Source organism: Camelus dromedarius, chromosome 2 (genome assembly GCF_036321535.1).
Source record: "Camelus dromedarius isolate mCamDro1 chromosome 2, mCamDro1.pat, whole genome shotgun sequence".
NCBI classification, from domain to species: Eukaryota; Metazoa; Chordata; class Mammalia; order Artiodactyla; family Camelidae; genus Camelus; species Camelus dromedarius.
In genome coordinates this window covers 95,282,597-95,300,329 of record NC_087437.1, presented here as the reverse complement: position 1 = coordinate 95,300,329, position 17,733 = coordinate 95,282,597, and the positions used below count along the sequence as shown (strand labels likewise).

The window sequence follows — 17,733 nt, the reverse complement described above, 5'->3', positions numbered from 1 at the left end:
TGGTGATTCCTAGATTTGTAAGATTTAAGAATAAAAAACCTGTGCCATCTGTTAGTAATTGTGTTAATGCACATTGGATTATTTTACAAGTGTATGATTTATCATATTATCAAATTCTTCAGGCTTAAGGAGATAAAAATTGAAGTGGTCAGATGTTACCAATAGAGGTTTAGTACTTTTAAAGCAACTAGTCTTTAAACAAAAGGAATGCAGTCAGCATTAGATTAGAACACATCAGCCCCAGCATAAGATTTGGGATTATTTTTTGGGAGGGTGTCTTTAAAAGTGACAATATGAACAAGATGGAGAAGTAGATAAAACCGATTTTAGCCAATTATAAATAATGAAAAAGAAATCCCAACTCCTTTGCTCCGATTAAAAGTAATTTAAAATTTAAAGGCTTAAAATAATTTCTTTGATTTTTCCCTTTTGAACAGTATTTTAAGGAAAGAATGCTGTATAATCAAGAGCACTTTTGAATTTACTACTTTTTTTTTAAAGATTATAATTTATTCTTCCTGTGGTAAACAGAAAAATAAAATTATGTCTGGGCCATCATGAGCAAATGCCAAAATTACAAGCATTCAGAAAAGTCAAATTTTTTAAACCAGAGAATTTACCTAGAAGTATTCTGATATATAGGCAAGATTTATAAGCAACGTTTTAAGATAAATGTTAAAACTATATCTTTAGAGAAACATTTCATCTGTGATTAATAGAGCACTGAAAATAAAATAAACTGGTTAGAACAGCATCCTTGAAACCACAAAAGATTGTACCTTTAATTTGGCAAACTACTTTAACCTATAATTAAACAAAGTGCTCCCAGACAGTAGTAAAATTCCACTAGTCCTTGGTTATTTGGAGAAATGTAATGGCTTGATCAAATATATCAAAGTGCTTGGAAAGTGAAAAAAACACAGCTGCTTGAGTGAGCGTGCGTTACCAGGGGACAACAACGTTCGTAAGTCAGCTATCTAAGTTAGGGCATCAGGCTAGTTTGAAATTCCTTCTGCGGGCTCTGTCTCTGACCATGGGTGTTCGTTCTGTAGCGTTATAACACTTCTGGTGGTAGACTGTATTGATAATGACATCGAGTTATGAGCTATAACTTTTTTAAGCTAATTACTCAAATTTCTGAGACACTTTCTGCTTTCTGGAAGATCTACCTGGACCAGGGGTCACGGCTGCTGAGCAGCAGCGAGCATCACATCAGGGTTTGACCCAGGGAATTCCAGGAGTTGGTGGAATTCCATACTGAAGGCGGCTAGGCAGATCTACTAGGTACTCCTCTATGTCTTCGAATGTCGCTTTGGCTGAAACTAACATTTTGGGTGGGACTCGATCTAGGAAAAATTATTCAGAACTGTTGTTGAGAAAGCCTACTTGGAAACAAAAAATTCAGAAGGTGAGAATCATCTCAAGAGATTTAAAAGAGTATTGACAATCAATATGCAGCACAAAGCAGGATTTAAAAAAAAAAATCAACATTATACGACACCAAAACTGTTCAAGAGTATTCTGATTTTTCACATACATTGGGAGTTGGGACTTTGACTCATATGGAAGTTCATTACACTTCTTAGAGGAAACTTTGAAATCTTAGAGTATATTGTTTCCTGAAGTCACCAAAGATTATTTGCTAAACTAGAAAATATTTCATCTGGCCCTCCTTAGCCTCTGCCACCTTATCTCTGCATCCAAATGTACTTGCCCCCTCTCTGTAGTACTTGAGTCATTTTACATGGATTTTTAAGGATTTTATTAGGAATTACAACTAGGTGTCTCAAGAAACCCAGATGAATATGGGCATGTAGACTACAGAGCCCTTAAAAGTGTATGTCACAAAGGAGACTCACATATTTGATGTATACCTAAAAAATCTGATGAAAACAGGATATACTCCAGTATTTTATTAGTATTATTTTTGTTTTATCCACTAAATAATCACTACTCTGGTTTGATTCTCATTATGACCCTAATAAATACTCATGGAATATTTTCAACAATTAAAGGATTTGACCAAGGTCTAGTTATTAATGCAATTTCAAAAAGGAGCTTCAGACATCAGAGGCTTTCCCAAGATGGCCATAAATTAAGTTTAACTTGCTGTTTAAATGACTGTAATTTATTTTTATTTTTGGATATGATCCAGAGGAAAACTCTAAGACTCAATCACTTAAGATGAATTTAGATATCTTCCTAACAACATACTTGGTAAAGCAAAAATGTGTACAGAATTATTAATCAAATTGACACAAGACCGTGTTTGTACCTAATAGATAAATAAGCATGGAAATCATTGAAAATAATATCTTCCATAACTGGTACTAAGATAAGAAATAGAATTTAGGACTCGAAACAAGTAGCAAAATTGCATGAAATGTATTGAGCAAAACACTTTTACTTATGGATTTTTTGTTAGGAAACATCTTAATCAAATTTAAGTGTTGAGAAGATTTGATTAGATTGTCATGGGAAAAATCAGACCAGGCATTGAGTGGTCTGGGTCTTACTTCTGACTCACAACACAGATCCAGTAGATGACTCAGGGAAAATCAACTCCCCTGCCTTCCCTTTTCTTCTTAAAAGTGAAGGGGCATGAAAAAGAATATAAAAACGAATATATGTATATATATATGCATGACTGGGCATTTCTATGTGCCAGAAATGGACACATTGTAACTGACTGTACTTCAATTAAAACAAAAAGTGAAAGGGCTTGCCCATTTACAATCTCTCAAATCAGCTCCATCTCTAAGATTCTGTGAATACCTGTAAGTCACACTTAGAGAACTATATTTACTCACATAATTAACCTGGGTAATAGCTCCTCCTTCTCTTACTGTTAAGCCAACGAAAATACATACTTTAGGAAAATGGTGTGGATGATACCTCCTTCTCAATTTATAGGGGAATAAGAAAATGAATATATAAGTGCATATGGAAATAATATCAGGTATGTTCAAAACAGCAACTTTTCAGTGCTAGGTATGCTGGAAGACATTATTCTGATTTATATTTCATTCATTTAATATTTCCCCAAGAAATATGTAGTGAGCTCCAACCATTAGACAGACACAGGGAATACAGCTGGCCCTTATGTAATATACATAAGACATTATGCATATTAGATGAGTAATATATAACTAATGATTTGCAACAGATTAAAAGAGAGACACTTAGCAAAAGGAAAGGGAATAGACAACAGGAAGATAAACCTAGCGTGGAAGTGTAGAGTAGGGTTTTGCAGAAGGCTCCTCAGAAGAAGTTGCCTTTAAGGTGAAACTTAAAAATGAGTGAGTCAAACCAAGAGGGTGTAGGTGTCAAAACATTCCAGGCAGAGGGAACAGAATAAGCAAAGACTCTCATAGTTTGGTACTGCAAACTCCTGGTACCCAAGCTTTTAAATGCACATCTAACACACATGTAATGGAAAGCTAGAGCAACACCCAAATAAATACTCACTAGAATTATGTTTATGATGAATGTTATCATCTAAACTAATCTGTGCACTAGAATTGAGAAGCCCTTAGTTTATTGCAATCCTCTCACAAGAGTACTTGGACTTCGCAGGTAGGTCTGAAATGCCTGGCTTTCTTTTTCCTAGTTTCAGCACCCAAACATGCTGAGCATGTGTAATTATTTAAATAGACTTATGAGTTTTGGGAAAAGTTCAGGATGTTCCTTAGGAAGATGAAACAGCCTCTCTCAACTGGCATACCTCATCTGAATCACAGCATTTCCCAGTTCCCCTAAGAACTCTCTGTAACTAGAACTGTTCTAGATGCACACGGGGAAAGTCACCGTATTACACATCGTGGATGCCGCAGGGCATCAGGGCTTAATTCTCCTGTGGAATCCCCAGTTGATGACTGCATTTCACAATAAGGGTGTGTGCAGGATTCAAATTAGTTTCTTAATATCAGTATTAGTCTAAAAACTTTACTTACTCATAATAGTCACCTACAGGAAATAATCGTAGTGATTCTGTAGAAATTGATTTTCTTACAGTTGTGAATCATATGTAAATAGAAATTTAGATGAGCCAAAAAATGCTGACTCTATTGTAATATACATATGTGGTCTTGTTTATTCAGAAAAGCTGAAACTGCGGTCACACAGTTTCCCATTTTCCTTTTCCATCAAGGTTTCCATTTTAGGCAGGTATACCGGCAACAATAATAACCAGAATACCGATTACTAACATGATAGAGACGTCACCATTTAAAACAGCATCTAACCTGTATTTTCTCATTGAGTTCTCAAGACACTGTAAACCGATACAGGTATTATGAGGCAATTCATTTCTCTGATGGAAACAATGAAATCTGTAGAGATAAATGCCCATAAATTCATGCATTTAGTAAGTCTTAAAACCTGAAGTTATAACGTGATCTTATAATGTATAAAAACTATCTTTAATTTTACTAGCCCACTGTGTTTCAATTAATAGATTTGAAAAGTAAGTGTAATAGGGCATAAATTTACTTTTTAACTCACTTCTTCAGTCCCATGATTCATATTATAGATGTATATTTTGATTAACTTATATTTAAATCATGAATATAATTTTTATTCTTTAAAAAAGCTAAAATATACAATGTGGAAGACTTTATGTAAGATGGACAGGGAAAAAAGTTCTCATTCAATACGCCAGTTTCCTCTGACTTCCACACAACTGAACTACATATTCATTTTGCAGGAACACAAACTTAACTTCTCAGGGAAAAGGGGCCCTATGACATCAGCTTCATTAAGCATGCTGATTTCCTGCAGGGGAGCAAAGGGGAAAAGGAAGCAACAGACAGTGAACAATGAAAGAAGCTGGAAGACCAGAGGAAAGCACCGATCGAAGGAAGGGAGGAGGAGCAGATGGCTGAGGAAGGAGACATGTGGGAATTGGGGGGAAAGGAAGCAATTGGCAAGGAGAGGGCTGAATGCCAAATTTATGAAGGATCTGGAGGACACTGGGGATTTGGATGGGATGTGAGTCAGCTGCTTTTTACCAAAATATCACACCAACAAGGGAAATCAAAGAAACCTACAAAGACACAGAGGAAGCAGAAAAGGATTGGAAAAAGAACGATGACATATTGCATTCAGACGATCATACCTCTCAGCATGGGGAATGGGAAGTGTTAAATAATTTTTTATGTATAACTTAATTCTTCTCCTAACTTTATTAATGATTTTTAGATCTTTGATTTGCTTATGAAAGGAATAATATACATACAACTTTTCTCTTTAAACTATATTTTACTTGACCTTGTATGAATGTGATTTCTTATTTATATATAAATCAATTCCTTTAAACTAGCTAGTCTTAGGGTGACCAGCTATACCAGTTTTCCCAGCAGTGAGAGTTTTTTTTTTTCCCCTGCGACTATAGATTTTCAGTGCTAACACCAGGACAGTCTCCTGCAAACCAAGATGGTTGATTATCCCATCTAAGTAAAAACCTTAAGAAAAGGATACTAAACACCCTGTGCTCATCATGTTAAAACACATAAATGCTGTGAAATTTTTCACACATTTTCAAAGGGAATGAATTAACTCTTAATACAGTTATGTGATAAGCATATGAAATTGACAATAAAATGGTTTCTGGCTGGAGTAAGGCTTTGATGAAAATAAATAACTTTTAATAAAAAGTATTTCCTCATAATCCGAATTATTTTTTCAATTAAGTAACAAAAAACCCTGTAAGACACAGAATATCTGTAGCATGTTGCACTGAGGACAGATAGGAAAAAGAATAAAAAATTCAAGGCATAGCTTATTTCAAAGAATAATACAAGTCACTCAAAAATGTTTATGTCACAAAGCCACATTCAAAGAGGATGGAAAAAGCATGTATTATTCATCCCTAAATTTTAGCTTAAAAGCTAAGAATTTCAAACATGAAAAGATGAATGTCTTTTAAATTCTTCTTTTAAATACTAAAATGAAATAATTCAGGATAAATGACAGTCAAAGATTATTTGAAGAAACTTCCTCTGGAATTTTGGAATTGAGTCCAGACAGATCTTACCATTTACACTGTATTGTTACTATGTTAGTTTTTACAATATTTTGTTCTATTTATACAAAATTGCAAAATACTACATCAGTATTTTCTTTCACTTAATTTCCTATTTGTTTATATAATTTCTTACAGTTGTTTAATTTTTCAGCAATGACTTTTAACATGTGTATAGCTGATGATATTAGAACCTAGCTAATCTGCAATTTGGACAGTTAACTATAAAGTACATTCAGTTGAATCATTCTCTGATTCATTCTCTTTTAATATAAATCCTTCTTTCCCTAAATGCCAGATAGTGAACGGCCATTTATTATCTTCTTTCAATAATCTCCTAGTATCTTTTGAGGTTAGACCTCTAGCGTCCAGAATAAATAATTTTAGTTTATCTGAACTATAACCTTTGGTTGAACAATAACCTTTTGTCAAACTTGACCATTTCTGTGCCATCTTTTGTGAAACTACTAAACTTCAAATTTTATAGGCCTTTGCTACGTTACAATTTTTATTACTGGACATAATATGGGCTGATTCTCAAATGTACCAAGCTTAGTTTCAAGACCATGGTAACCTCCACTGTGCAAACTCATCTCTCCAGACCCTCACAAACTTAAAGACAGTATTTCACGGTGGGAACTAAGAGTTTCTGCCACTCTGAGATGAAATTTGGCATTGATAGCAAATCAGAGTCCTTATATACACAGCAAAATCTATAGAACCTATAGAAAATGTTATCAGTAAACAAAAAGCAGATGTCCCCACAGCCAATTTGGAGTTAAACACTGAGTCAATGACATTTTAGTATTTATGTGACAGGGCTGTTGTCAGGATAAAATGGGTCAATATATGTAAAGGGTCTAGAATAGGGCCTGGCACATAGTAAGTGCTACAGTAAGTGTTTACTATCATCCTTATCCTCCTCCTCCTCCTCCTCTTCTCCAGAAGACTGAATGGACAGGTATAAGCGTGCTATAATGGAAAGAAAATAACTTATTCACTGAGTTTTAAAGGAGATTAAATGAGATAATATATAGTATCTGGCACATGGCAGGTGCTCAATACACAGTAGCTATTGTTATTACTATGGTAGATTAGTAAATTGTTGGTGTTCCTACAATAACCATTTCCAAAACTTGACACATTTGTTTGAAAAATTTCAGATTGAAAAAAATTTTTTTCAATTTGTTTTCATGATAGACTTAAGCAGAAGAGCTGTAACCTTCCATAAATATTTATTGCATATTTACTATGTTCCATGTATTGAGAATTTACTGTTGTTCCTATAAATATTAATTTTGAATCCAAATCAAAAGATTTAATTCCTAGTCATAAATCATCAGATCTCATATGCAAATATATGCAGCTATCATTTCCTTTTGTTAAAATAATGGTATCAATTTGCTATCTTAATTAATCATATGTTGAAGTAAACATGTAGTTGATCTTGTCTCATTAGTTACCACCCAGGTACTACTGGATACATTAATATTTTAACTTACGAATACATTTGTTCCCATGCTCATAAATGAATTAAATAAGTTTTATTTATAAGATAACTTCTATGAGAGATGGCCCATTTCCTTGTCTTTATGCCTGCAATTCCTGTAGCTACCACCAGAAGGTAGCTTCATTTCATAGAGAACCAATAAAAAGATATGGAAAGCTGATGCCTCAGGCACTGTGTAATTGTGTGACCCCCCAAACTAGGCTGATTTATAATACACTTAACTTTCTGACTAAGGTAACAATATTAAAAGTAGTCAGGTCAACAAATACAAAATAAATGGCAAATTTTTAAGTAAGTTTAATACCCCTTCACAATGTTTTGGCATCAGTAAATTTCTCTTCTCTCTTTACAAAATATGATTCACTCTATTCAGAAAACTAAAATCATACTTAAATTTTTCTTGGGCTTTCTTGGGTCTACTTGTTAGCTTCTGTTCAACATAATACTATAACTGACAATCTTTACACATAATTAAGCTCTTTTGTAATCTAGGAAATTACTTGTGATATGTACTTTCAACTGTATTTATCTTTTTCCTTAATCCCAGGGCAATTTTAGCTTTTTGATTGAACACAAATTTTTTCCCAATATTTGATATTAATATTTCTCCAATCTTAACATTCTAACAGTTTTTCACCCTTAAAAAATTATCTTGAATTTAAATACAATATTTCCAAAATGTAGTAAAATAAATCACTTTTTGTAAAGTACACCTGAATGTCAGTCTATATCAAAAAGAAATCTTTGGTTCTCTGATCTATCTCTATGAGAAAACTTCATTTATTAATAATGATGGTTATGACTAAGTCTCAGACACATGAAGTAAATTTATTTAATCCAGCCCGCCAGTTAAACTACTTCTATTTCTCATTCTAAATATAAACACTCAGGTTTAGAAAAAAGAAAAGAAAGAAAGAACCCTGGAGACAACAAACATCATGTAAGGCCTAAGAAACACGTGTCAAAGAGTTCTAAGAGCATTTCCTCTCAGGTAGGAAAAGAAGAAAATGCTGTTTATCTTTTTCTGGTTTATAATCATCATAGATCTAAAATTTGGCTCAGACACAGGTCCATGCAAAAAGAAATGACTTAAGAGCATCAAAAAATACAGGTGCAGCTACAATTCAATTACATTTTTCCCTTTTTGTAGGGTGTGGCTTTGTTCTCACAGCTGGGAGAGTCGTACTTTAACTTTTCAACAAAGAAAACTACCACATTAAAGAACTCTAGGAATTCCTATAACCGAAAATGTAGCAATAACCATGCAGTCTTCACTTGCCTTTCATAAAGATGTTATGTGCTTTAATCTCCTGCTCGTCTGTACTCAACACATTTGGCAAAGTATGTTAACAATAGAAATGAAAACAATCATTTGAAAACAAAGCTTAGGAAAGAAGAATCACATAAAATATCTAATAACCAACATCTCTGAAGAATTTCCTTTCAATTAAAAAAAAAAGGAACCAGAAGTAACATCAGGCATTCTGTTTCTGTTTTAAGTGTTTGTTTTAATTACTCCATTTTCGTTTTGCCTAAAGGAAGAAAATCAAAGAAAAACAATTATGATCTAAGTAAGAACAGTAATTTTGAACCCAAACTGCTGATTTTTAATCTATTCATTTCCCTGCATGTATAAATGTGCTTTTTACCTCTAGTGTTTTATCAGTTTAACAGTCATAATTTACACAAAACACACAGATGGTCTTAGAAATAGTAGAAGTTTCAGATGTTACAACTTGTTAGCATATGGAACACTATTGTGGATCACCATTTTGGCAGAATTTAAAGGATTTTAAAATTATTTATACATTAACATCCTGCATTTCATAGTTGTAGGTTACTGCAACTTAAAATTGTTTGATTCCTGATCAGAGGTAGTTCTTGTATTGACTCTAAACTACTAATGTGTAGGGGAATTGGTCCTTTATTTACAGGACAGCACCTTCTGGACAGCAAAAGGTAAATGGAAGTCCTATAATAAATTAAACACTTTGGTATAAACCATAACAGTTCTTCTAATTCAACATATGACATAACAGGAAGTTCGAAGAATTTTTTAAAAATCAAATTTACCGTAGCAGTTTTAAACTGTTAATGTCACAAAAAAATGCACAGAGACACATATGCGCATACACACAAAACAAAACCTTTAGGATTAATGGAGACTTTTCAAAATGTGAGACTATAATCACTTTTATTTTTTAACTACTGTATTAGATGCAATGTAAAAAGAATTGTCTATGTAATTCCAATGTGTCTGATTTCAGTCTTTCTGATTTCTCTCGAACAAGTTCAGTGAGTTTTAACCTTCCTAGTCCACTGAAACTGCTTGTCAAGGTCATTAATGACTGACCACCAAGTTGTCAAATCCAATGGTCAAGTCTCAATCCTGACATTACTTGATTTACCAGCTGCAGCTGACTTAGTCACTGCCACCTCCTTAAAACGGTCCTCCCTTGGCTGCCCTTCGACTTTTCCTCCTTTCTCACTGTCTGCTCCCTTTTCAGTCTTCACTGCTCTTTCTGCCTCTTCTCCCTGAGAGCTAAACATTGGACCTCTTTTCCTTTCTATGAATAATCACCCTCTTGGTGATTTCAGTCTCCTGGTTTTAAATAATATGCACATGCAATGACCCCCACATTCATCAGGATAGGCTACGTCAGCCTGCAGTAAGAAATTCTCCATGCCTTAATATAACAAAAGATCTATTTCTCATTCATTCTACATGTCCACCATGGGAAGACAGAGGTGTCGGGTAGAAAGGTCTGCAACATGTAACTCAGGGACCCAGGCTCTTCGGGTGTCCTCGGCGTTGTGGCCGCACTACCTGGAACATGAGTCTTCCTTGGGACAGAGAGCACTGGAGGCTCGCTCGCTAGTATTTAATGTCTTTAATTTTCACCCATAGCTTATGAGGCTGAACTAGCCTGAATGGGTCTGCCCTGTAGCAAGTGAGCTGGGAAGCAGCCTTTCATCTGCCCAGAGGGAGGGCAGGCCTGCACAGTAATGAGTACTTGTTATGGCTACCACAACTCAAATTGTTCTCCAGCCTCAAACTCAACTCTAAATTTCTGACTCATGTTTCCAACTGCCTATTTGACATTTATACGTGGATATCTAATAAGAATTTCAAAATTACAGTGTCTAAAACTGAGCTCCTGATACTTTCCACCCCACATCTACTCTTTCTACAATTAATGGTATCACTGTTCATGGTGTCTCTACCTTTTCAGTTGCTCAGACCAATTGATTAAGGTAATCCTTCACTCCTCTTTTTTCACAAGTCACACCCAATCTGTTATCAAATTCTGTTGGCTAGTGCTTCCCAGCAGATCCAGAATATAACCTCTTCTCTCTATCTCCCTCTGAAGAGATGAGTCCAAACCACCATTTCCCTTTTGCCTGGATAACTGCAAAAGCTCCCATTGGTCTCCCCACATCTGCCATTACCACCCTTCACTGTGGACTCCAGAGAGTGGGGGATCCTGCTGAGAAGTCTCTGATGCTTTACACCTTGCTTAGAAGAAAAAACAGTTTACAAGGTCTATAAGGTCCTACACAGTCTGGCCAGTGGTCACTCTGATGCTATCGCTACAGATCTCCCCTTTGCTCACTCTGCTCAACGCACACTGACCATTCTGCCTTTATTTTCAGTGTGAGAGACCCTGCTTTAGCGTCCTTGAACTTACTGTTTCGTCTCCCTAGAATATTCTTTACCTAAGTAACCTATCTAGTCCCCTCCCTCAATTTTTTCATGTCTTTACATGAAGCATTTCTGGTCATTCTATTTAAACTTGAAATTCTACCCCAATTCTAATTAATTGTCTACTCCTTCATTACTTTATTTTTTTAAAGGATTTACTATAGTCTAACATACTATGTGTTATACTATCTATTTTGGTTTCTCTGCATACTTAATTGCAGAATATAAACTCCAGAAGGGCACTCACTGTTTTCTGTTTAATGCTGCACCTCCAATGCTGAGAATTTTATGATTAATTAAAAACATATCATTAATTTAAAAATTTATCATGTATTAAAAACAAATAGGTTATCAGGAAAGACAAGAGGGAGGAGGTAGATAATAATGGTTTCAATGAGTCTGAATTATTAGGGCAAGGAAATGGCAATTACAGATAATGGTCATCAAATGACTTAACATATGTTTTTAAAGGGAAAAAACTATCGTCTTAATTGTGCATAAATCTAAAAGGAATCTGTTATCACTAACAAGAGAAACATTTGATCCTAGAGTCTGTTCCCCTGTGCTCTTGACTATTTCCAAAAATCAATGTTTCCGTATTTAGTTCACTTTGCTATGTGGCTTTTCAGCATCTCTTTAAAGCAGAGCTAGGTCCTTCTCAACCCAATTTCTAGAATTAAAAAAAAATTCTTTGAGAGTCTCATTCTAATTCAGATCAGTGCAGGAAAAATGTTTGATTTTCTTTCAAGGTCTCTAAAACCTTGTCCACCACACCCTTCTCTTTTTTTTTCTTCACTATTTAATTTTCATGCTAATCTGATGACTGGTTTTTCAGAAACAAACAAGCATTTATTAGGATTATGTGGTCTGTGTTATAACTTTGTTCTTCTGCAACTTTAGCAGTGACCTTTTCCTTACATATTCTCCTGAGAAACTTTAAATCTTGGCCAATAAATTCACAGTAGATAGAGAGTATGTGCAGAACAAAGAAAACAGTAAAGGGGGGTGTTGTACAATCACAGAACCAATGAGAGCTCGGTTATTCAGGTACTTCAGTAAACGCTGCACGAGACAGAAAAGGCAAAGAGGTCTCAGAATCGCTGCTGCCAAGAAGAAAACATATCATTTCTTACTACAGATCGTGCACTTCTCTACTTTCAGGGCTCTGAAATCCAATAATCTCATCACACTATTTTATTTTGGAATGAGGTGAATCCCTCATTAACCATCATTCAGAATGAGATTTGATTTTTCAGAAATTTTGAACTCTTGTAGAACAGATAAGCAATTTCAAAAGGACAGAGAAAAATTCTGAAGTGATTTAGACAGTCTTCTGGAAATATACTCTGTTACTGAATTTTATTTATAATTTTTTTGCTGTCACACCTGGAAGTGTGATAAGCCCAGAGTGATAAGAATAATTATGTCAAGCATAGATGTGTTAACTCTAAGACATCAATATAGAAATTATAGTTTTCTCTTACTAAATTGTAAACTAAACAACATGCACCTTCCTCACTTAGGTATATGTCAACACAGGGAGAATTGAAATGTATTTATTTTCAAAGAAGATGTGAAAAATGGGAGATAATGCAACCCTGTCTTTAAAAGCACCGACTCACTTTTCTCTTTTTCTTTGGTGAAGATGTACACAGTTAGATTTATAAATGGTCCCCACTGCTGAATTAAATACTCACAGTTATTCTTTCATCTTTATCATCCAGTGAAGAGCCATCTTTCTTCCACGAAATGGTGGGCTCAGGATGGCCTCGCGGAGGCTGGCATTCCATCACCGCCGGCTCCCCCACGGCCACCATGACATCGGAAGGATTTTGTCTGAAGTCATCTCGTAGTACTGCGGGAGCAAGATTAAATCATTACACTCGCTTGTGACATACACAGTCCTTATCTCTGAACTTCAGCAGAAGAGACATTTATTACAGTAAACTACTGCTAATAGCTATCTCAATACATCTTGGACAATCTGTATCTACTTACAGACATATGCGATTTAATAATGATATCTGGCTGTAAGCACACAACAGGGATAATTTGATATTCTTCATAGGCCAGTGAGCAAGTGCATTTTGCCGCGTAGCGTCCTCACTGTTGGCGTTTGGCTTGCCCCCTCACTCACATTTCTTCTCTGCCTATTGCTTACATTTTCTCATCCATGAGCTAATGAACATACTTGAACCCTCCTTTTATTTACATGACAAGTTGGGATGATGCTTCTTTTATTAGATGAATTACACAGACATACAGACAAAAGTACTGAAAGTAAAAACTATACTTCCAAACATGCATTTGATTGAGAGCTATTTTAGAGATATTTCAAACTGCTATGTATATAATCACTATAATTTAACTGCGCATTATAAAACCTTTAGACATATTTGTAAAGTGACTGAATCCAAAATACTGTCTTATTTTTCCATGATCACTGAGTGAGGGACAGTGTTAAAAGGCACCAATGATGATGACAGCATTGCTACCAATTATGTTGTTCGTGTGTTCTATACATTTTGTTTTTTGTGGATTTGGGGGGTTTTATATCATTTCATTTAATCCTCAAACCTAACCATTCATTACTGTAATCTCAATTAATGTTGACACATTCGGATCAGCAGATACCAAGGTAATACTGACTTTGTGACTATGAGATAAAATGCGGAAAATAAACCAAACATGTATTTCATGTATTTCAAAAATAGTTGATATTGTATAATTGTCTTCAGTATCCTGATAACATCAAGAAATCACAAATTATTTGGCATCAGTTAGTCTTCAATCACAGCTCCGTTGTTCACAAGATGGGTAATCTTGATTACTTTACTAAATACCTGTTTCCAAAGCAGGCATGGAGGTACATACTTCAAAACAAAGTCTAAAAGTGTTAGTTACCTTCCCCCCACCCCACCCTCCTCCAGTGTGTAATCAAAGGTGAACAACTTTAGTAATCTATTTTGACACTTAAAATGTTCATTGGTATGTTAAGTACACAGATTTGCAGTGACAAATATTATGTATCATTTAAAATCTACTGAATTGAGTATTTGATACTACAATTTTGTCCTGGACGGATGTCTTTCCATTTCAATGGCATTTAAAAATACTTTCACGGATGAAGTACTGCAATGTAAAAAACTTATGATTTCAAAAGTCACCCTTAAATTTTCGTTTCAAAACCTCAAAAAGGCTTAGAGGCTTACAAAATCCTGTCCTTTTTCTCTTGTAGTTCTCTACTTTTCCTTCCTCTGTGCCAACTAAGTGTGTGCACAGATCTGAGTAAGCCTTAATATACACTCAAACAACCCGGTTTTTTAATCTATATATTAAGACAACTTGGGCACAATATGACTACGTTAATACTTGGAAAATACCACTTCAAAGAGGAGGCTTGTGTCCTCAGCTTTGGAAAGAACACTATAAGGAAAAAGAAGAGGAAATACGATCAGACCACACTGTGGCAAGTCTAACTTCAATACATACACTATTTATTAATAAAATGCATAGACACAAAGGTAAACTTTGTTGAAGTGAAAACTGCAGCTACTGTTAGCACATTATAAAATAAGAGTATGAAGACTTCCACTATTAATGAACTTACATTACTATCAAGTGTTAAGAACGTACAGCAAATGAAATATAAGGTTTATAGAAAAAGCAGACAAACTGACCTTAACAAACAGCATGTGCTTTTGCTGGATCAGATTATTAATCTACGATTATACCTTTGAACATTTCTAATACCTTTGAAACATGCAAACTTTTCAAATAAATATAAATAATTTGTACAATTTTTCTGCTTGGTGAGCTAAAAACCAACTTGGTAACACTAGATCTTATTTACAAATTGAGATCAGATCTCAAATAAACCAATGAATAAAAAAATGTCTTTCAAAAATATCAAAGGTCTAAGTCAGATAAATCAAGGATTTTTTTTCCCATTTACTATGTTATTTGGATTTTTACAGTATATAATGAAAAGCTAACAAAATGTAATCCATTAGAGATTGTTGCTTAGATAATGCTCATGTAATTATTTTTGCAGCTGTAAAGCATAAAACTCTAGCATTGCCTATGGCTACAGGCAACCCTTCATAAAGTTATGAATTTAAGTTTTTCTTTCTCTCTTCTATAAAAGCAACTTTTCTTCTTACATTTGTCCTGAACATTTCCTTTTGGGGAAAAAATAATATGTATCACATTATAAAATGATATGAACTTTTAAAGTATCCAATTTTCTTAATTCATGTGTGTATTTAAGTAATTAAAATAAAAATTGAATTCAAATGCTTGGCAGCATCTTGGCAGAAAAACCAATGGTATTTATAAGTATTATCAAACACAGAGCCTCCAAAAAAAAATCTCTCCTTTTCTTCTCTAAATCTCTATTAATCAAAGTGTACATTTTCAAATGTTTCTTGATTTAAATTGTGTGAAATTTTAAAATATGGAACTTTTGAAAATAAGATTTAATGTTAATTTGAAAGAGAACAAATAACTTTTATAACGTATTCAAGTAGATATTATCTAAAAAGCTGGTAAACCGCAGTTCATCCTTATGTATTTCTTCCATGTTTATGTAATTGTTTTATGTTTACAGGTTGGTACATATAATTTGGTTCAACTGCTTTTCACTTTTTTTTCATTCTGGTAAATTAGAAAAAAAATACAAGCTTCATTGAATCTTTGAATCTCCTGGAAGGTTTTGTCTAAAAAAATGGTTAACTAAAGTGTATCCTTGAAAACAAAACAAAACATATAATCATCTGTCTTTCTGAAAAGCCAGACATCAATTTTAATACAGTTCGTAGAACAAGTAAACACATTTTCAGAAAAGGATGCTAAAATTCGGTGGTGACTTTGCACCTATTTGGGTGATGTTGAAAGACAGGGCACAAAGTGAAAAAATAAGTTAAACAGACATCATTTCAAGTATTCTGGAGATCTTAAAATTTGTAACACTCTCTTTAAGAGCATTGTGGAAAATTTTAGAACTAAATGAAACACAGAATTATAGAACAGGCAGGGGTCTTTGACAACATTCAATTCATCCCACAAATAGAGGCAACTGAGCCCCAACTTTGTCACTAGCCTGTGTTACTCGTCAGAAATGGAGCAGAAGAAAATATTGGTGTCCTGAATTCCAAGGCAGTGATCTTAAAAAATTTTTCACCATGTCACCATTTTACTGTAAAATGTACTTTCCCTATCTAATCTATTGTATTTCCAACAAATCCACTCCATTATAGCAGGTTTGACTTACCAGTGATTGTAATCAATGCACTGCAGTCTCATGACTACCCAATTTTGGGAAGTCTCAAATGTTCCTAAACTTAATTTTGTTCCTAATCATGTGGTGAACATCTGTGAAATATAATACTCCGGGTTTATGAATCACAGAATCTCGGTGTAGTTAGGGACCTACGAGATGTGTGACCCAAACTTTTTCTTTTAGAAATTAACAGCCCAAGGTTCCTCAGGGGGAGAAGAGCATATCACATAAACAATAATGATGATACTGTTAACAGTATAATAATAATGCTAGCAATGTATGATGTTTATTGAACAGTTACTGTGCATGGAACCACGGCGAGTATCCATTCATTTAATTCTCATAACAAGGCTATGATAATGTGACTTTATTAGTTTAATTTTATGAATGAGGAATTTGTAACGATTTAGGAGCAGACCTAGATTGCAGATCTCCAGTCCACCAAGGACACATTTCCATCAACTTGCCCACTTATCTGATATTAACACTGTGTACACAATTCTAAATACAGTTAGTATGGTATAATGAACATTTCAGCCTCTTTCCATTAGAACAGAAGTGAAATGAGAAATTACTCTTTTGACACTCAAATAGCTGTCATTGAATATATTCTGCATTCTTGTATTTTCTCAGATTTTTTTCCATATTTGGAAGAGGCCACTACCCATTTTCAGTGGCATACTGAGAATTAGAGTTCATTATTCAGATTACATACGTCATGGTTTTAACGATTCTTCTTTTATTTCAACAACAAAGTGACTGAAGAAGCTGCATAGTAATAAACATTTTAATTAAATATGGGCATTTTAATTAGAAATGCATATCTTGGGGAAAACAGATGAAGATAATACGCAGTACTGGGAATTTTTTTTTTTTTCCTGCTTAAAAAGACTACTTTGTCAATGAAACTTTGCAGCAAACAGTAGTAAGTTGTTGACGTGGGTGTAAAAAAAGGAATGAAACCCTTAACAATAGTTGAAGAGAAAGTAAATGAGGAAGTATCTTCCCAAAGACAATAATTTTATGGATGCTCAGAGGCAGCCTGACTCTGTTACAATGTACCACTTCAATGGCTTTCAAAATCACTGATCACTTACCTGGTCTTTTAACTTTGAGTAAAGACTACATTGCTCACTTGTGTGGTACTTCTAGTCCTCTATCCAAACGGCCACTTACAGGCTAGCATAAGTAACTGCTATTTAATTTTAAAATAGCTA

The 17,733-nt window shown here is 34.4% G+C and overlaps 1 protein-coding gene across 10 annotated transcripts in view; it reads right to left on the bottom strand.

Annotated features, from left to right (window-relative positions):
• Positions 1–17,733, bottom strand: part of ROBO1 (roundabout guidance receptor 1) — a 1,016,936-nt gene that overhangs the window by 118,681 nt on the left and 880,522 nt on the right. For all 10 annotated transcript variants that reach the window (XM_031457716.2, XM_064496419.1, XM_064496401.1 and 7 more), the window contains one exon: positions 12,933–13,090. In XM_031457716.2, coding sequence (XP_031313576.1) covers positions 12,933–13,090 — 158 coding nt within the window. The remainder of the gene's footprint in view (positions 1–12,932; positions 13,091–17,733) is intronic.